This window comes from Tamandua tetradactyla, chromosome 1, assembly GCF_023851605.1.
Source record: "Tamandua tetradactyla isolate mTamTet1 chromosome 1, mTamTet1.pri, whole genome shotgun sequence".
NCBI classification, from domain to species: domain Eukaryota; kingdom Metazoa; phylum Chordata; class Mammalia; order Pilosa; family Myrmecophagidae; genus Tamandua; species Tamandua tetradactyla.
In genome coordinates this window covers 124,026,575-124,048,331 of record NC_135327.1, presented here as the reverse complement: position 1 = coordinate 124,048,331, position 21,757 = coordinate 124,026,575, and the positions used below count along the sequence as shown (strand labels likewise).

Sequence of the window (21,757 nt, the reverse complement as noted above, 5' to 3'; positions counted from 1 at the left end):
CATATGCAACTTCATTCAGTGTTTTAACATAATTGTATTACAGTTAGGTAGTATTGTACTGTCCATTTCTGAGTTTTTATATTCAGTCTTGTTGCACAATCTGTATCCCTTCAGTTCTAATTACCTAATATCTTACCCTATTTCTATCTCCTGATGGTCTCTATTACCAACGAAATCTTCCAAGTTTATTCACTAATGTCAGTTCATATCAGTGAGAACATACAGCATTTGTCCTTTTGTTTTTGGCTAATCTCACTTAGCATAATATCCTGAAGGTCTGTCCATGTTGTTGCATACTTCATAATTTTATTTTGTCTTACAGCTGCATAATATTCCATCGTATTTATATACCACAGTTTGTTTAGCCACTCGTCTGTTGATGGACATTTGGGCTGTTTCCATCTCTTCACAACTGTACATAATGCTGCTATAAACATTGGTGTGCAAATGTCCGTTTGTGTCCTTGGCCTCGTGTCCTTTGAGTAGAGACAGCGTATAGATGGGTCCTGTTTGTTAATCCATTCTGCCAGACTATGTCTTTTGATTGGAGAGTTTAATCCATTAGCATTCAGTGTTATTACTGCATGGGTAGTACTTTCTTCTACTATTTTGCCTTCTGGATTTTTTTTTTTTTAAATTAATTAACGGAAAAAAAGAAATTAACCCAACATTTAGAATTCATACCATTCTACATATGCAATCAATAATTCTTAACATCATCACATAGATGCATGATCATCGTTTCTTAGTACATTTGCATCGGTTTAGAAGAAATAGCAACACAACAGAAAAAGATATAGAATGTTAATATAGAGAAAAAAAATAAAAGTAATAATAATAGTAAAAAAAAAAAAAACCTATGGCTCAGATGCAGCTTCATTCAGTGTTTGAACATGATTACTTTACAATTAGGTATTATTGTGCTGTCCATTTTTGAGTTTTTGTATCTAGTCCTATTGCACAGTCTGTATTCCATCAGCTCCAATTACCCATTATCTTACCCTGTTTCTAACTCCTGCTGAACTCTGTTGCCAATGACATATTCCAAGTTTATTCTCGAGTGTCGATTCACATCATTGGGACCATACAGTATTTGTCTTTTAGTTTTTGGCTGGACTCACTCAGCATAATGTTCTCTAGGTCCATCCATGTTATTACATGCTTCATAAGTTTATTCTGTCTTAAAGCTGCATAATATTCCATCATATGTATATACCACAGTTTGTTTAGCCACTCTTCTGTTGATGGACATTTTGGCTGTTTCCATCTCTTTGCAATTGTAAATAACGCTGCTATAAACATTGGTGTGCAAATGTCCGTTTGTGTCTTTGCCCTTAAGTCCTTTGAGTAGATACCCAGCAATGATATTGCTGGGTCGTATGGCAATTCTATATTCAGCTTTTTGAGGAACCGCCAAACTGCCTTCCACAGTGGTTGCACCCTTTGACATTCCCACCAACAGTGGATAAGTGTGCCTCTTTCTCCGCATCCTCTCCAGCAGTTGTCATTTTCTGTTTTGTTGATAATGGCCATTCTGGTGGGTGTGAGATGATATCTCATTGTGGTTTTGATTTGCATTTCTCTAATGGCCAGGGAAGTTGAGCATCTCTTCCTGTGCCTTTTGGCCATTTGTATTTCCTCTTCTGGTAGGTGTCTGCTCAAGTCTTTTTCCCATTTTGTAATTGGGTTGGCTGTCTTTTTGTTGTTGAGCTGAACAATGTCCCCATAAATTCTAGATACTAGACCTTTATCTGATATGTCATTTCCAAATATTGTCTCCCATTGTGTAGGCTGTCTTTCTACTTTCTTGAAGAAGTTCTTTGATGCACAAAGGTGTTTAATTTTGAGGAGCTCCCATTTATTTATTTCTTTCTCCTGTGCTCTTGCTTTAGGTTTAAGGTCCATAAAACCGCCTCCAATTGTAAGATTCATAAGATATCTCCCTACATTTTCCTCTAACTGTTTTATGGTCTTAGACCTAATGTTTAGATCTTTGATCCATTTTGAGTTAACCTTTGTATGGGGTATGAGATATGGGTCTTCTTTATTCTTTTGCATATGGATATCCAGTTCTCTAGGCACCATTTATTGAAGAGACTGTTCTGTCCCAGGTGAGTTTGCTTGACTGCCTTATCAAAGATCAAATGTCCATAGATGAGAGGGTCTATATCTGAGCACTCTGTTCGATTCCATTGGTCGATATATCTATCTTTATGCAAATACCATGCTGTTTTGACCACTGTGGCTTCATAATATGCCTTAAACTCAGGCAGCGCGAGACCTCCAGCTTCGTTTTTTTTCCTCAAGATGTTTTTAGCAATTCGGGGCACCCTGCCCTTCCAGATAAATTTGCTTATTGGTTTTTCTATTTCTGAAAAATAAGTTGTTGGGATTTTGATTGCTATTGCATTGAATCTGTAAGTCAATTTAGGTAGGATTGACATCTTAACTATATTTAGTCTTCCAATCCATGAACACGGTATGCCCTTCCATCTATTTAGGTCTTCTGTGATTTCTTTTAACAGTTTTTTGTAGTTTTTTTATATAGGTTTTTTGTCTCTTTAGTTAAATTTATTCCTAGGTATTTTATTCTTTTAGTTGCAATTGTAAATGGAATTCGTTTCTTGATTTCCCCCTCAGCTTGTTCATTGCTAGTGTATAGAAACACTACAGATTTTTGAATGTTGATTTTGTAACCTGCTACTTTGCTGTACTCATTTATTAGCTCTAGTAGTTTTGTTGTGGATTTTTCCGGGTTTTCGACATATAGTATCATATCGTCTGCAAACAGTGATAGTTTTACTTCTTCCTTTCCAATTTTGATGCCTTGTATTTCTTTTTCTTGTCTAATTGCTCTGGCTTGAACTTCCAACACGATGTTGAATAATAGTGGTGATAATGGACATCCTTATCTTGTTCCTGATCTTAGGGGGAAAGTTTTCAATTTTTCCCCATTGAGGACGATATTAGCTGTGGGCTTTTCATATATTCCCTCTATCATTTTAAGGAAGTTCCCTTGTATTCCTATGTTTTGAAGTGTTTTCAACAGGAAAGGATGTTGAATCTTGTCAAATGCCTTCTCTGCATCAATTGAGATGATCATGTGATTTTTCTGCTTTGTGTTGTTGATATGGTGTATTACATTAATTGATTTTCTTATGTTGAACCATCCTTGCATACCTGGGATGATTCCTACTTAGTCATGATGTATAATTCTTTTAATGTGTTGTTGAATACGATTTGCTAGAATTTTATTGAGGATTTTTGCATCTATATTCATTAGAGAGATCGGCCTGTAGTTTTCTTTTCTTGTAATATCTTTGCCTGGTTTTGGTGTGAGGGTAATGTTGGCGTCATAGAATGAATTAGGTAGTTTTCCCTCCACTTCGATTTTTTTGAAGAGTTTGAGGAGAGTTGGTACTAATTCTTTCTGGAATGTTTGATAGAATTCACATGTGAAGCCATCTGGTCCTGGACTTTTCTTTTTAGGAAGCTTTTTAATGACTGATTCAATTTCTTTACTTGTGATTGGTTTGTTGAGGTCATCTATTTCTTCTTGAGTCAAAGTTGATTATTCATGTCTTTCCAGGAACCCGTCCATTTCATCTAAATTGTTGTATTTATTAGCGTAAAGTTGTTCATAGTATCCTGTTATTACCTCCTTTATTTCTGTGAGGTCAGTAGTTATGTCTCCTCTTCCATTTCTGATCTTATTTATTTGCATCCTCTCTCTTCTTCTTTTTGTCAGTCTTGCTAAGGGCCCATCAATCTTATTGATTTTCTCATAGAACCAACTTCTGGTCTTATTGATTTTCTGGATTGTTTTCATGTGTTCAATTTCATTAATTTCTGCTCTAATCTTTGTTATTTCTTTCCTTTTGCTTGCTTTGTGGTTAGTTTACTCTTCTTTCTCCAGTTCTTCCAAGTGGACAGTTAATTCCTGCATTTTTGCCTTTTCTTCTTTTCTGATAAAGGCATTTAGGGCAATAAATTTCCCTCTTAGCACTGCCTTTGCTGCGTCCCATAGGTTTTGATACGTTGTGTTTTCATTTTCATTCACCTCGAGGTATTTACTAATTTCTCTTGCAATTTCTTCTTTGACCCACTTGTTGTTTAATAGTGTGTTGTTGAGCCTCCACGTATTTGTGAATTTTCTGGCACTCCGCCTATTATTGATTTCCAACTTCATTCCTTTATGATCCGAGAAAGTGTTGTGTATGATTTCAATCTTTTTAAATTTGTTAAGACTTCCTTTGTGACCCAGCATATGGTCTATCTTTGAGAATGATCCATGAGCACTTGAGAAAAAGGTGTATCCTGCTGTTGTGGGATGTAATGTCCTATAAATGTTTGTTAAGTCTAGCTCATTTATAGTAATATTCAGATTCTCTATTTATTTATTGATCCTCTGTCTAGATGTTCTGTTCATTGATGAGAGTGGTGAATTGAAGTCTCCAACTCTTATGTATATGTGTCTACTTCCCCTTTTAGTGTTTGCAGTGTATTCCTCACGTATTTTGGGGCATTCTGGTTCGGTGCATAAATATTTATGATTGTTATGTCTTCTTGTTTAATTGTTCCTTTTATTAGTATGTAGTGTCCTTCTTTGTCTCTTTTAACTGTTTTACATTTGAAGTCTAATTTGTTGGATATTAGTATAGCCACTCCTGCTCTTTTCTGGTTGTTATTTGCATGAAATATCTTTTCCCAACATTTCACTTTCAACCTATGTTTATCTTTGGGTCTAAGATGTGTTTCCTGTAGACAGCATATAGAAGGATCCTGTTTTTTAATCCATTCTGCCAGTCTGTGTCTTTTGATTGGGGAATTCAGTCCATTAACATTTAGTGTTATTACCGTTTGGATAATATTTTCCTCTACCATTTTGCCTTTTGTATTATATATATCGTATCTGACTTTCCTTCTTTCTACACTCTTCTCCATACCTCTCTCTTCTGTCTTTACGTATCTGACTCTTGTGCTCCCTTTAGTATTTCTTGCAGAGCTGGTCTCTTGGTCACAAATTCTCTCAGTGACTTTTTGTCTGAAAATGCTTTAATTTCTCCCTCATTTTTGTAGGACCAGTTTGCTGGATATAGGAGTCTTGGTTGTCAGTTTTTCTCTTTTAGTGACTAAATATATCATCCCACTGTCTTCTAGCTTCCATGGTTTCTGCTGAGAACGCTACACATAGTCTTATTATGTTTCCCTTGTATGTGATGGATTGTTTTTCTCTCTCTGCTTTCAAGATCCTCTCTTTCTCTTTGACCTCTGACATTCTAACTAGTAAGTGTCTTGGAGAATGCCTACATGGGTCTAATCTCTTTGGGGTGCGCTGCACTTCTTGAATCTGTAATTTTAGGTCTTTCATAAGAGTTGGGAAATTTTCAGTGATAATTTCTTCCATTAGTTTTTCTCCACCTTTTCCCTTCTCTTCTCCTTCTGGGACACCCACAACACGCATATTTGTGCGGTTCATATTGTCCTTGAGTTCCCTGATACCCTGTTCAAATTTTTCCATTCTTTTCTGGATAGTTTCTGTTTCTTTTTGGAATTCAATGTTCCATCCTCCAAATCACTAATTCTATCTTCTGTCTCTTTAAATCTATCATTGTTGGTATCCATTGTTTTTTCCATCTTTTCTACTTTATCCTTTACTTCCATAGCTCTATGATTTGTTTTATCAGTTTTTCTATTTCTTCTTTTTGTTCAGGCCATGTCTTCTTCATGTCCTCCCTCAATTTATCGATTTCGTTTTTGAAGAGGTTTTCCATTTCTGTTCGTATATTCAGCATTAGTTGTCTCAGCTCCTGTATCTCATTTGAACTATTGGTTTGTTCCTTTGACTGGGCCATACTTTTAATTTTCTGAGTGTGATCCGTTATCTTCTGCTGGCGTTGGGCATTTAGTCAGATTTCCCTCGGTGTTGGACCCAACTGGTTGAAAGATTTTTCTGTGAAATCGCTGGGCTCTGTTTTTCTTATCCTGCCCAGTAGGTGGCGCTCGTGGCACACGTTTGTCTGTGGGTGCCACCAGTAAAAGGTGCTGTGGGTCCTTTAACTTTGGAAAACTCTCGCCGTGGGGGAGGTTCGCCAGCCGAAGCGGCTTGAAAGAGTGCCAGCCGTCCCGGGGTTCCGAACGCGGGAAGGGTCGCCGTCCACCGCAGCCCGGAGAGTGCCCTTCCAAATTTCGTAGTCGGCCCGGGGCGCCAAGCGTGGCGGGAGGGCACCAGCCGCCGCGGCCCGGGTGAGTGCACCGTTCCCAGCCGGACTGGGGAGTCACGTGTTTTGAAGGGACCCCCCCGGGCACCGTTCTCCGCCGCCTGGGGATTTCCGATCCAATTCTCTCAGTTGGTCTGGGGGACCACGCGTGGTGGGGGTGCCAGCTACCGCGGCTTAAGGGGACCGCCTGCCCAATTCTGCCAGCTGGCCCGGGAAGGAGGAGGGGAGGGACTCTGGCCGCTTGCTGCCCCGCCCGGGGAAGCCCGCGCCGCTCGGCGATCTCACCGCCGCGGGTTCTCCCTGACAGTCAGCCGTTCCAGCATGGGGTACGCTGTCTTTTTTATCTCTCTCGTGGCTCCGGGAGCTGTTCTGTATCATTTCTACTCCCCTAGTAGCTGTTCTGGAGGAGGAAAGGTGAGGATGGCAAGGCTGTCGAGGACAGTGGCGGAGGAGCCGGTGAGGACGGAAGAGGGCATGGTGGTGGTTGTAGAGTTGCTGGAGTAGAAGGAGAAAGGGAAGGATAACATGGCGGATGGAGTGCCGCCGGAGAAAGAGGAAGAGGAGGGCTAGATGGCGACGGAAGCGCCGGAGAAGAACAGGGAAGAGGAGGGCTAGATGGCGGCGGGAGCGCCGGCGGGGAAGGGCGAAGAGGAGGGCTAGATGGCGGCGGGAGCGCTGGCGGAGAACTGGGAAGAGGAGGGCTAGATGGCGGCGGGAGTGCCGTTGGAGAAGGGGGAAGAGGAGGGCTAGATGGCGGCGGGAGCGCCAGCGGAGAAGGGAGAAGAGGAGGGCTAGATGCCTTCTGGATTTTATATTTCATATCTAATTTTCCTTTTTCCTTTACTCATAGTCTTCCTTTCTACACTCTTCTCCACACCTCTCTCTTCTGCCTTCATATCTGTCTCTAGTGCTCCCTTTAGTATTTCTTGCAGAGCTGGTCTCTTGGTCACAAATTCTCTCTGTGATTTTTTTGTTTGAAAATGTTTTAATTTCTTCCTCATTTTTGAAGGACAATTTTGCTGGATATAGAATTCTTGGTTGGCAGTTTTTCTCTTTTAATAATTTAAATATATTATCCCACTGTCTACTTGCCTCCATGGATTCTGCTGAGAGATCTGCGCATAGTCTTATTTGGCTTCCCTTGTATGTGATGGATTGCTTTTCTCTTGCTACTTTCAAGATCCTCTCTTTCTCTTTGACCTCTGATATTCTGAATATTAAATGTCTTGGAGTATGTCTATTTGGATCTGTTCTCTTTGGGGTACGCTGCACTTCTTGGATCTGTAATTTTAAGTCTTTCATAAGAGTTGGAAAATTTTCAGTGATAATTTCCTCCATTAGTTTTTTTCCTCCTTTTCCCTTCTCTACTCCTTCTGGGACACCCACAACATGTATATTCGTGCGCTTCATGTTGTCTTTCAATTCCCTGAGTCCCTGCTCATATTTTTCCATTTTTTTCCTCTAGTTTCTGTTTCTTGTCGGATTTCAGATGTTCCGTCCTCCAGTTCAGAAATCCTATGTTCTGTCTCTTGAAACCTACCATTGTAGGTTTCCATTGTTTTTTTCATCTCTTCTACTGTGTCTTTCGTTCCCATAAGTTCTGTGATTTGTTTTTTCAGACTTTCAGTTTCTCCTTTTTGTTCTTTCCTTGCCTTCTTTATATCCTCCCTCAACTCACTGATTTGGTTTTTGACGAGATTTTCCATGTCTGTTCGTATATTCTGAATTAATTGTTTCAGTTCCTCCTGCATGTCGTTTGAATTGTTGGTTTGTTCCTTTGACTGTGCCATATCTTCAATTTTCCTGGTGTGATTTGTTATTTTTTGCTGGTGTCTAGGCATTGAATTACCTTAATTAGTTTATTCTGGAGATTGCTTTCACTTCTCTTACCTAGGATTTTCTTGCTGGATGAATTTGTTGTCTATCTGTTCTTTGACATTCCGTTCAACTTTATCTGGACCTTTAGCTTAAGTTTTGTAGGAGAATTTTTCAGTTCTTGTTTTCTTGTTTCTTGCCCTGCTTGTGTGGTGCCTTTTCCCCCCTCCCCACACGCTTAGGAGGGTCTGTTTAGATATTATAGACCCCAGCCAGATTTTCCCAGACCAAACTGGCCTCCTATCAGGAGGAAAGAGTCACCTACGTCGGTTTTCCCTGAGGGTGAGACCCAGCAGGTTGAAAGACTGTCCTGTGAAGTCTCTGGACTCTGTTTTTCTTATCCTGCCCAGTATGTGGCGCTTGTCTGACTGCGGGTCCCACCAGCATAAGATGATGCAGTACCTTTAACTTTGGCAGACTCTCCCTGCTGTGGGTGTGGTGGAGACAGAGAAGAGATTGTAGGCTGGTTTTAATGGCTTCAAATTACCAAACCCTGGTGTCTGAATTCCTTGATGGAGGGATTCCATCTGGATGGGGCTTCACCTCTCCCCTGGGGAAGGCACAGGCTCCAGATAAGCCCCCAAAACAGCTCACTTCTGCCTATGCCTGGGGCAGTTGCAGCCTGAAAAGTCCTGCCGCTGTATCCAGTGGCAGTCAAGCCTTTGTAGATACACAGCCACAAAAACCTGTGTTTCCTCCTTTTTTTTTTTTTTTTTTTACCCCTTTTTCTGTCAGTCCTGCCCCCTTGGCACCGGGGCAAAAATGAGCAACCTCCGCTTTGATCAGGTTCCCCTTAACTGGGGGCCTATTTTTAGTAGTCAGAATTTTTTAATTAGTTCCCCAGTTGGCGTTTGATTGTGCCCAGTCCCTGCTGCTGGTAAAGTCCTTTCCTTTCCCCTCTGGGAAGCGGCCTGTGGGGGAGTGGCGCTGCCACCGCAGCTTTGGTAACTCACAGTTCTGGGGGGTGCTCGCAGCCGGTCCAGCTGGTTCAGACTGGGATATGCTGTGTGTCTCGTCACTGACGTGGCCCCAGGAACTCTTCTGTACTGTTTCTGGTTATTTAGTATTTGTTCTGGAGGACGAACTAAAATGTGCACGTTTTAAAGCCGCCATCTGGACCCGGAAGTCCCATTATTGCATTTTTATATATTTTTAAATGTATATTGTGTATGAAAGTTCTAGAAATTGGCTTGATGGATCAGGTCTATACATTTTAAATTTTAATAGGTGCCATTAAAGTGTCCCAAAAGACTGTATCAAATTATATTTCTGCCAATAATATATAAAAGAATCCTTTTTCCCACACTTTTTGCTAGCCTTTGGTACTATCAGTTATTATTTGGCAGTTTGGACAAATACATTATTTCTTATTCTGATTTTCTGTTTTGGTTCTGTGAATTGACTAGTTTTTTCTATGTATTGTTTGTGTTTACTTAATACTTTCTGAGAGAACTTTGTGTATTCTTTTTCACTTGAGGCAGATTTAGAACTGTAATTTTTTTCCCCTTATGAGTTCTGAATTTTTGATGTGCTAATATGAGCATATGTTCCTACTTTTTTTCTAGTTTTGAGGTTTTGTGGGATTTGTTTTTGTCTGTTTTCATATTACAGAAAACCAGTATTTTCATTAAAATTAATTTTCTGCTTTCACTTTGACCCTGTCAAATTTTGAATCATTTTGCCAGCACAGTACTTTTTTAAATTAATGTTTCCACAGTGAAGTATATATTTTAGCTAAGTTTCTTGACTTGGTGAATGATTTAGGTAGTGTATAATATTCTATCTCTCTTATTTCTTCTTGATACATTTTAATTTTGACCTTTCCTCTGAATGATTAGTTTATGAAATAGATAAAACCCACATCTTAATCCCATCCTTCCGCAAGATTTAGGTACTTGTTCCAGGTAGACACTATTTTAAGCTTGGATTTACAGTGATGAACATGATCAAATTCCTGTGTTCTAGGTGCTTATATTCCAGTAAGTAGAGAGAGACTCAAATAAATTTTGAAAATTAATGCGTACATAATTTCAGAGACTGTTAACTGCTATAAAAAAATAAAAACAAGGTCATGCAATAGAGTGATGGCTGGGAAGAGTGTTCAGTTTATCTAACCCCCTGAAGTAAGAACAGACACTAGTGAGTACTGGGCTCAGATAGTCAGGTTTTATAGAAATAGAAATTGTGTAACCATGTCTGGGCAGTATGCTGCTATAATAGCTCCCATCCCCCATCCGTAATCCCACTCCCAGTCTATTATTCAGGAAGGCTCAAGGTTCTTCTGGCAAAGAACCTATGTGCTAGATGTTTCTTTAGCTAACCATACTACTACACTCTGCGGAAGCAAGCTGTCTTCCTTTTAGGTCAAAGTAGTGATCAAAATGACCTAGGTCTTGATTCTTAGGCATGAGCAACAGATCAAGGAGTAGGAATCAAACTATGGGAAGGATCTGAGAGTAATGGGGACTTTCTGGCTATTTTCTACCTCTCCCAGGTTAAGTTTATAGATCATCTAATGAGAGATTGGTATTTAATTAGGGGGAATTGAAAAAATATCCCCTCCCTTCTTAGAGTTTTTTTTCACACCTTTAAAATTTTTAACAATTAGTGGTAATTTGAATAAATACCTATTCTTAAAAAAAAAACATGTCTATAATCAGGAAGCAAGTGGAAAATGTAACAAAAATACTTTGTTTGTAACAACTCCTTTATGTCATAGTCTTTTCTGAAATATTTTTAAAGATGATTGATTTTATGTGTGATATCAGAGCTTCACACACAGCTTGTATGTTTATTTGTCTCACATATTTCATTGGATTTGTAGGAAGCAAGATGCACTGATGGAGCAGAGGTACTTTTATATACCTCTTTAATTTAGTTTCCTTTTTCTTTGTGTCAGTTATGAGTGCTTGAAAGTTATTGCTGGTTTGAGTTTAATCTGTAAATAAAAGTAGTTGATCTTTGTAACAGCAAAGAGAAAGACACCTTTATTTTAATCCTAAGTGCACAAGATAGAAGAGCTAGTGCCCAGTTGCAACTGAAAAGTGTGTTGAAAAGCTTCATGTGTCCTAATTTTAGTTCTGTTGCTTAGATTCAGAATGAAGGTGTTAGGTATTCATGAAGGCAGTATTTCCTTCTCCTTTAAGAATTCTTTTTCTTCTAGTAGTAACCTATTTAAGTTTAAAACTTCACGTGTTAAAAAAAATTAATATGCAGATTTTTTATGTAATTCCTTCTTAATATATCTAAAATAAAATCTGTTAATATATTATGTTAGAGTGTCAAGGAGGCTAATTGTTTTCCTTTAGTTACTTGTACTGTCAGTTTCTGAATAACACTAATATGTAGAATCATGATTAAATTAACCATTTTCTCTCCACTTATGTGCATCACCACAAATGAGGTAGGATGATGTCTGAATGCGAAAAAGAGCATTTAGGAAATAAGACAAGGAAATTGGCACTACTGAGAGTATCAGGAAATACTCTGACTGGGCAGGAGTCTCTGGAGTATCAAGTCTGAATTTGGAATACATATTCTCTAGAAGTAATGATATATCTGAGTTAGTCTCTGTACTCCAAAGAATACTACAGATTTAACCACATTAAGATATAGTTAGGTCTTTGCAGGGAAAACTGTGTTCCCTAAAGTAGCTTAACAGCAAACTATACGTGATGGGTTTAGAGCCTTTCTAGGGATAGTTTGGATTAAACTGCAGTGTTTCTCTTTTTCGTTTTCTGTTTGTTTTTAAGTTAAGCTAATGATATCCCTAAAAAAAATTTAGATATGGGATACCTGTATATGTAGAAACTCACAGCAACATAACTGAATGCATACATAGGTGCAGTAGACTGTTAATGTTGTGTGACATGAAAAGTATTTAGCTTAAGTCTTCACCATCATTTGTAAAAGGAATAGTATTGCAGACTGACTGAATCTGTGTACTGCTACTTTTAGTAGCTCTTTAACACCGTCGGTGATTGTTGTTTTCTTTTTTAAATTTTTTTCTATAAAACGTGCTCTTCATGAAAAGAAGCAAAATGAAAATTAAAATATTCATTTTTCTTCTTTTTTTTATTAATTAATGGAAAAAAAGAAATTAACCCAACATTTAGAAATCATACCATTCTACATATGCAATCAGTAATTGTTAACATCATCACATAGATGCATGATCATCGTTTCTTAGTACATTTGCATCGGTTTAGAAGAACTAGCAACACAACTGAAAAAGATATAGAATGTTAATATAGAGAAAAGAAATAAAAGTAATAATAATAGTAAAAAAAAAAAACCTATAGCTCAGATGCAGCTTCATTCAGTGTTTTAACATGATTACTTTACACTTAGGTATTATTGTGCTGTCCATTTTTGAGTTTTTGTATCTAGTCCTGTTGCACAGTCTGTATCCCTTCAGCTCCAATTACCCATTATCTTACCCTGTTTCTAACTCCTGCTGGACTCTGTTACCAAAAACATATTCCAAGTTTATTCTCGAATGTCGGTTCACATCAGTGGGACCATACAGTATTTGTCCTTTAGTTTTTGGCTAGACGCACTCAGCATAATGTTCTCTAGGTCCATCCATGTTATTACATGCTTCATAAGTTTATCTTGTCTTAAAGCTGCATAATATTCCATCGTATGTATATACCACAGTTTGTTTAGCCATTCTTCTGTTGATGGACATTTTGGCTGTTTCCATCTCTTTGCAATTGTAAATAACGCTGCTATAAACATTGGTGTGCAAATGTCCATTTGTGTCTTTGCCCTCAAGTCCTTTGAGTAGATACAAATTATTTATATATTAAGAGTAATGCACTTTTGTTAATGAAATGAAATTAGATACATGTATCAGTGTTAATAACAAAACGTAAGAGTGATATGAATATTTTAGAAAGGAAAATTACTTAGTGATGTATGTAATGTCATGTCATAATATTATGACAACTATAAATCAAATTCATGATCATGATTGCCAAGGGCAAGGATTGTGGGAAATTTTGAAAATGAGGAAAACAGACCAAAGGGCATTTCTGCTTTATATAATTTTGCTTCTACCGAAGTTAGCCAAACTGATATTTGAGGTCACAGTCCTCCATACTGCCACATTTGCCTAAGACTTCTGACACCAACTGCAAGAATTAGGGTCCACTTACAAAGTTAGAGTCCACAGAAGATCACCCTCACTTCTGACACCAGCTCAAGTTCAGGAAGGGAGCGTCCCCAAAACAACTTAGGCTTGAGACTCACAGAACTCATTGAAAAACTATTATACTCACAGTTAACAGATCATTACAGGAAAATAATTCAAGTTGAAATCATACAAATGAAGAGCATCATATGACAGAATCTGGGTGGTTTCCAAATGTGAAGCTTCCATTGTCCTCAAGATGCATTACCCTCTAGGTATTGATGTGTAAAAATAAGCCTTGGGTGTTGCCAACTAGGGAAGCTCACTAAGCTTTGGTGTTCGGACTGTTGGAGCTCACTTACATAGCCATGATTGATCGATTGATTACCCACATGGTTGATTCCAGCCTCCAAGTCTAGCAATACCTTGTGACCCAAAGCCCCCATCCTAAATCACATGGTTGATCTTTCTCGGGTGTGGCTAGTCCCCACCTTGAACAAAGACACTTCTATCAGAGTGCCAGAAACGCAGGGAATAGGCCAGACCATCTCTATTTGGTCAAAGCGAAATTATTTATTACACAGCTTCTCTCTCTTTTTTTAAGAACTTGAAACAAGTTTGCCAAAATGCTATCAATAATTGTTTCTGAATGGTGAGAATGCTTGTGATTTTTATTCTTACTTATTTTCTGTTAAAAGCTAAAAAAGATTGTAAAGGAATAAAGAGAAAACCTGACATGATACTATATATGAGAAAACTAAGGGCATTAAAGAATATTTGAATAAACAGAGTGATTATGTTTATGAACAATAAGATTGAATAGTATGGCATAGTCATTTCTCTCCAAATAATAGATGTAATGTAATCCACTAGCAATCCCATTTGGATCTGTGTTGGAATTTGAGAAAGTGTGTAATTCATTGGAAGAAATAAGCTGAAAAGAATGCCCAGTAAATATTTGAGAAAACAAAAAAAAAGTGCTGAATGTTGCTTTTTAATGACTTTTTCATAGCAATTTATTTGTGAAAAAGAAAAGAATACATAAAAATAAATGAGATTTAATTATTATTATTGCTCAGTGCTGGGATTATGGGTTTTTATTTCTAATACTTTTTTGTATTATCCAAATTTTCAAAACTGTAAAGTAAGATGATATTGTCATTGCAGTATGATACTTTTGTCTTAAATGATAAAGCACATGAGCCCTACCATCTAATTTCCACTTCATAAGAGACTTGTAAAAGTGTATTTTGAAGTCCATGATAGTGGAACATAAAAAGACTTATTTAACTTCAAAAACCAAATTGAAATTGAAAGATAAAATGAAAATCATGTGTATTTGTTTATAAGCATTTAGATACTTCCTAAAAGTATAATAGTCAATTTAACTTTCTTTTTCTTCCTTTCAAAGCCATATGAAGGATTAAGGCCTCAGGATCTTCGTAGATTGAAAGATATGCTTATTGTGGAAACTGCAGACATGCTACAGGCTCCACTGTTTACTGCTGAAGCTTTACTTCGAGCTCATGGTAATGAAAGAAATGTCCTATGCTTCTGATATGATATGCATGCCATTTGAAACTAGTCAGAGTTGGATTTTTTTTACATGAATTTATTATTTTAATATAAAACAAAATAGTTCATTAGACAAGCCTAAGTTGTTTTCTGTGCAGTAGTTATTGCAGTACTCCACATCCTCATAACATTTTGTATTCCTAAGAATAAACGGGCTAGGGCAGGCAACAGTGGCTCGGTGGCAGAGTTCTCCCCTGCCATGCCGGAGACCCAATTTTGATTCCCGGTGCCTGCCCATGCGAAAAAAAAAAAGGAATGAACTGGCTATAAATTATAGAGGGGAATTAGGAAATTTCTTTTTTAAAAACTGAGCTACCAAATCAACTAATTTTAAATCAACTAATTTTAGAAATATATTTGATTTAAATAGGGTTAGAAATTAAAATCTGGTTTTGACATTAATATTTGCTAAAGTCATTTCAAGCACAAAATTGTGGTCATTCGATTAAATATCTAAGAATTGTGTATTGTCAATTCTACTAATTTTTTTTTTTAAAGCTATCTTTCACCATGAATTGCACAAAGCAAAGTTGCAGATTCAACTCAGGAATATTCTGTCCCTTTTACAGGGTTTTATTTCTTAGGAAAGCTTTTGAGTCAATTCTCTGATTCTTATGACAGCAATTCTGGAAGTTGTCACTGCTGGGTGGACCCTCTATTGCACACTTGATATTTCACATGTTGTCTGGTTTCAAAGAAAAATATTTTCTGATTTTAAAAATTATTTTAAAAAGAGAAAGAAAGGCAAATAGCTTTTCTATTCCAGTCATTTTGAGCCTCTAGATATCTACTTCGGTTAACTGTAATCTTCATCATCTGTAGTAAAATAGAATGCCTGCATTCAAAATTTTTACATAATCCTGTGACCAAAAGAAAATTTAAAACTCCTTATTTCATCATCCCTTGATCACCCCTTAATCATTTGATATATAAACCCTCAAGAATCACTAACTTCAATATTGATGTTTTTCTAGGGTACTACACTTGGCATTCTTTCCTTTCTTTATATGCCAGTGCTTCTTAAATTTTAGTCAAAGTAAGAATTGCCTGGGAAACTAAAAACAAATTTCTAGAACTACCCCCAGAAGATCTTAATTCCTTAGGTCTGGGGTAAGGCATAAAAATAGATGTTGTAAACAGGCCTGCTATTACAGATTGAATTGTATCCCCACAAAAGATGTGTTCAAGTTCTAACCCCCAGGCCTGCATATGTGACCCATTTAGAATGGCATCTTGAAGATATTATTAGTTATGATGAGGCCAAACTGCATTATGATAGGCCCTAATCCAGTATGACTGGTGTCCTTATAAGATGAATAAATTTGGACATAGACAGACAGAAGGAGAAGACATCCATGTGATGAATGTAGAGATTAAGCTATGCCATAAGCCAAAGAATGCCATGGCATGCCCACAAGCCACTGCCAGAACCTTACAGACTTCAGAGGAAGTATGGCCTCTCCTGACCCCTTAATTTCAGACGTGTAGCCTCTTGAACTATGAGACAATAAATTTCTATTGTTTTAAGCCATCCAGTTTGTGATACTTTGTTATGGCAACCCCAGCAAACTAAGCCATCTGCCGAAATAGATCATTCCCTGAGAAACTCTATTATTGACATTTATCCAATGAAGCCAGTAGTTTCAAAACTACCAAGAAAATAAATAGTAAACACTATATCTACAACCTAGACTTTGTTTTTTAAAACTTTTCTGATTGTATAGTATAACATATATACAAAGCAAAGAAATAAAAAAGCAATAGTTTTCAGAGCACTCTTCAAAAAGTGGTTACAGGATAGATCCCAGAGTTTGTCATGGGCTACCATACGATCCTCTCATATCTTTCCCTCTAACTGCTCCACAATATAGGAGGCTGGAGGGCTTAAATACTTTTTTATCATCACAATCGACTTTTTCTTCTTTCTTTTTTTGGTGAACAATAACGTATATATAAAAAAGCTATAAATTTCCAAGCACACCACCACAATTAGTTGTAGAACATATTTCAGACTTTGACATGGGTTACAGTTTCACAGTTTTAGGTTTTTACTTCTCGTTGCTCTAAAATACTGGAAACTAAGAGAGATACCAATTAAATGATTCATTCAACATTCATATTCATTTGTTAAGTAGTATCTTCTATGTATAATTCCACCATCACCTTTGATCTTTCCATACCTCTCATTGGGGTTGTTTGGGTTATGGCAATTCTTAATTTTTGATATTGGAAGGTTCTGTCACTAATATGGGGTAGAGAGATCTGATGTTCTGGAGAGATTGGGCTAGGTTTCAGGACTTATGTGAACCAGGGACCCAGCTGTAGTTTGTAGGTTTCTGCAGAGTTACTCTAGTGCCTGGAACCCTTGTGGAATCTTACTAATTACCCTAGGTGTTCTTTAGGATTTGCTGGAATGGTCGTGGTTGGGGATTGGCAGGTTGTGATAGGTAGCAAGGTCTACCTGAAGCTTCTGTAAGAGCAACCTCCAGAGTAGGCTGTCGACCCTATTTGAACTCTTTCTGCCACTGATACTTTCTTAGTTATACTTCTTTTCCCCCATTTGGTCAGGATTTAATTGTTGATCCCATGGTGCCAGGTCTAGGTTCATCCCTGGGGGTCCTCTCCCATGTCGTCAAGGAGACTTTCACTCTTGGATATTATGTCCTACGTAGAGGAGAGGAGAGTTATTTCACTTGCAGAGTTGGTCTTGGAGAGACTGAGGCCATATTTGAGCAACAACAGAGGTCCTCCAGAAGTAACTCTTAGGCATGCCTATAGGTAGTCTAAGCTTCTATGCTACCTGCATAAGCTTCACAAGAGTAAGGCTCATGATCGAGGACATGGCCTATTGATTTGGACGTCCCTAAAGTCTGACACAGTATCAGGGGATTCCCTGATGGTAAGATTTAATAGTTCCATAGTCTTTCTTACCTTACAACCTAGACTTTTATAAAGTATTCTAGGCTATATTTCTAAATGCATTTTCTAAATTTTATTTTATTTTTATTGTGAAAAATAACAAATATAAAAAGGCTATGGAGAAGGGCCAAGATGGCGGCTTAGCAATGTGCACATTTTAGTGCGTCCTCCAGAACAACTGCTAAATAATCAGAAACAGTACCTAACAGCTCCCGGAGCCACATCAGAGACCAGACACATAGCGTACCCCAGTCTGGAGCAGCTGGACCGTCTGCAAGCCTCCCCAAAACCGTGAGTTCCCCAAGTTGCGGCGGCCAGCGCCCGGCGTCCCTCCCCCACAGGTGGCTTCCCAGAGGGAAAGGAAAGAGACTCTAAACCTGGTCAAGGCAGAGGTTGCTCATTGGGCTGACGGAAAAAGAGGAAAGGAGAGGAAACAGAGGCTTTAGTGGCTCTGTCTCCACGGAGACTTGGCAGCCTCTGGATTAAGCGGTGGGACTCGGGCTGCAACTGCCCCAGGCATAGGCAGAAACAGAGTGCTTTCAGGGCTGTCTCCCACCTGTGCTTTCCCCAGGAGAGGGGTGAAGCCTAACTCAGGTGGAATCCCTCCCTCAAGGAATTCAGACCCCAGGGCTTCGCAATTTGAAGTCATTAAAACCAGCCTTCAACTTCTCCTCTGTCTCCACCACGCCCCCAGCAGGGAGAGTCTTCCAAAGCTAAAAGTGCCACAACATCTTTTGCAGGTGCGACCCGCAGGCAGAGGAGCCACATACTGGGCAGGATAAGAAAAACAGAGCCCAGAGACTTCACAGGAAAGTCTTTTAACCTGCTGGGTCTCCCCCTCAGGGAAAACTGATGCAGGTGACTCCTTGGCCCTTATAGGAGGCCAGTTTAGTCCGGGAAAGCCAGCTCGAGTCTATAATACCTACGTAGACCCTCCTAAGGGTGGGGAGGGAAAAGGCACCATACAAGCAGGACAAGGAACAAGAAAACAAGAACTGAAAAATTGTCCCTTGTTAAACAAAACCTAAGCCACAGGTCCAGAAAAAGCTGAACTGAAGGTCAAATACAGATAGACAGCAAATTCATCTAGCAAGAAAACCCTAGGTAGGAGAAGTGAAAACAATAACCAGAATAAACTAATTAAAGTAATTAAATGTCTAGATTCCAGCAAAAAATAACAAATCACACCAGGAAAATTGAAGATATGGCCCATTCAAAGGAACAAACCAGTAGTTCAAATGAGATAGAAGAGCTGAAACAACTAATTGAGAATATACGAACAGACATGGAAAACCGCATCAAAAACCAAATCAGTGAATTCAGGGAGGATATGAAGAAGGCAAGGAAAGAACAAAAAGAAGAAATGGAAAGTCTGAAAAAACAAATCACGGAACTTATGGGGATGAAAGATATGGTAGAAGAGATGAAAAAAACAATGGAAACCTACAATGGTAGATTTCAAGAGACAGAGGTTAGGATTAGTGGACGGAAGGACGGTACATCTGAAATCCAACAAGATGCAGAAACTATAGGGAAAAAAATGAAAAATATGAGCAGGGACTCAGGGAACTGAATGATAATATGAAGCGCACAAATATACGTGTTGGGGGTGTCCCGGAAGGAGAAGAGAAGGGAAAAGGAGGAGAAAAACTAATGGAAGAAATTATAACTGAAAATTTCCCAACTCTTCTGAAAGACCTAAAATTACAGATCCAAGATGTGCAGCATACCCCAAAGAGAATAGATCCAAATAGACATTCTCCAAGACACTTACTAGTCAGAATGTCAGAGGTCAAAGAGAAAGAGAGGATCTTGAAAGCAGCAAGAGAAAAGCAATCCATCACATACAAGGGAAACCCAATAAGACTATGTGTAGATTTCTCAGCAGAAACCATGGAGGCGAGAAGACAGTGGATGATATCTTTAAATTACCGAAAGACAAAAACTCCCAACCAAGAATTCTATACCCGGCAAAATTGTCCTTCAAAAATGAGGGAGAAATTAAAACATTTTCAGACAAAAAGTCACTGAGAGAATTTGTGACCAAGAGACCAGCTCTGCAAGAAATACTAAAGGGAGCACTAGAGACTGATGCGAAAAGACAGAAGAGATACGTGTGGAGAAGAGTGTAGAAACAAGGAAAATTAGATATGACATATAAAATACAAAAGGCAAAATGGTGGAGGAAAGTACTACCCAAAGAGTAATAACACCAAATGTTAATGGACTGAACTCCCCAATCAAAAGACATAGACTGGCAGAATGGATTAAAAAACAGGATCCTTCTATATGCTGTCTACAGGAAACACATCTTAGACCCAAAGATAAACATAGGTTGAAAGTGAAATGTTGGGAAAAGTTATTTCATGCAAATAACAACCAGAAAAGAGCAGAGTAGCTATACTAATATTCAACAAATTAGATTTCAAATGTAAAACAGTTAAAAGAAACAAAGAAGGATACTATGTACTAATAAAAGGAACAATTCAACATGACGACAGAACAATCATAAATATTTATGCACCGAACCAGAATACCCCAAAATACATGAGGCAAACACTGCAAACACTGAAAAGAGAAATAGAAACATCTACCATAATAGTTAGAGACTTCAATTCCCCACTCTCATCAGTGGGCAGAACATCTAGACAGAGGATCAATAAAAAAACAGAGAATTTGAATATTACAATAAATGAGCTAGACTTAACAGACATTTATAGGACATTACACCCCACAACAGCAGGATACACCTTTTTCTCAAGTGCTCATGGATCATTCTCAAAGATAGACCATATGCTGGGTCACAAAGCAAGTCTCAACAAATTTAAAAAGATTGAAATCATACAAAACACTTTCTCAGATCATAAGGGAATGAAGTTGGAAATCAATAATAGGCAGGGTGCCAGAAAATTCACAAATACGTGGAGGCACAACAACACATTTTAAACAATCAGTGGGTCAAGAAAGAAATTACAAGAGAAATCAGTAAATATCTCGAGGCAAATGAAAATGAAAACACAACATATGGAAACTTATGGGGTGCAGCAAAGGCAGTGCTAAGAGGGAAATTTATTGCCCTAAATGCCTGTATCAGAAAAGAAGAAAGGGCAAAAATACAGGAATAATTGTCCACTTGGAAGAACTGGAGAAAGAAGAGCAAACTAACCCCAAAGCAAGCAAAAGGAAAGAAATAACAAAGATTAGAGCAGAAATAAATGAAATTGAGAACATGAAAACAATTGAGAAAATCAATAAGACCAGAAGTTGATTCTATGAGAAAATCAATAAGATTGATGGGCCCTTAGCAAGATTGACAAAAAGAAGAGAGAGGATGCAAATAAATAAGATCAGAAATGGAAGAGGAGACATAACCACTGACCCCACAGAAATAAAGGAGGTAATAATAGGATACTATGAACAACTTTATGCCAATAAATACAACAATGTAGATGAAATGGACAACTTCCTAGAAAGGCATGAACAACCAACTTTGACTCAAGAAGAAATAGATGACCTCAACAAACCAATCACAAGTAAAGAAATTGAATCAGTCATTAAAAAGCTTCCCAAAATGAAAAGTCCAGGACCGGACGACTTCACATGTGAATTCTACCAAACATTCCAGAAAGAGTTAGTACCAACCCTGCTCAAACTCTTCAAAAAAATTGAAGTGGAGGGAAAGCTACCTTAATCATTCTATGAAACCAACATCACCCTCCTACCAAAACCAGGCAAAGATATTACTAAAAAAGAAAACTACAGACCAATCTCTCTAATGAATATAGATGCAGAAATCCTCACAAAATTCTAGCAAATCGAATCCAGCAACACATTAAAAGAATTATACCTCATGACCAAGTAGGATTCATCCCAGGTATGCAAGGATGGTTCAACATAAGAAAATCAATTAATGTAATACACCATATCAACAAATCAAAGCAGAAGAATCACATGATCATCTGAATTGATGCAGAGAAGGCATTTGACAAGATTCAACATCCTTTCCTGTTGAAAACGCTTCTGAGGATAGGAA

The 21,757-nt window shown here is 38.1% G+C and overlaps 1 protein-coding gene across 13 annotated transcripts in view; it reads left to right on the top strand.

Annotated features, from left to right (window-relative positions):
• ANKIB1 (ankyrin repeat and IBR domain containing 1) overlaps positions 1-21,757 on the top strand; it is a 212,979-nt gene that overhangs the window by 94,823 nt on the left and 96,399 nt on the right. For all 13 annotated transcript variants that reach the window (XM_077153457.1, XM_077159136.1, XM_077155843.1 and 10 more), the window contains one exon: positions 14,642-14,759. In XM_077153457.1, the coding sequence (XP_077009572.1) occupies positions 14,642-14,759 (118 nt within the window). The remainder of the gene's footprint in view (positions 1-14,641; positions 14,760-21,757) is intronic.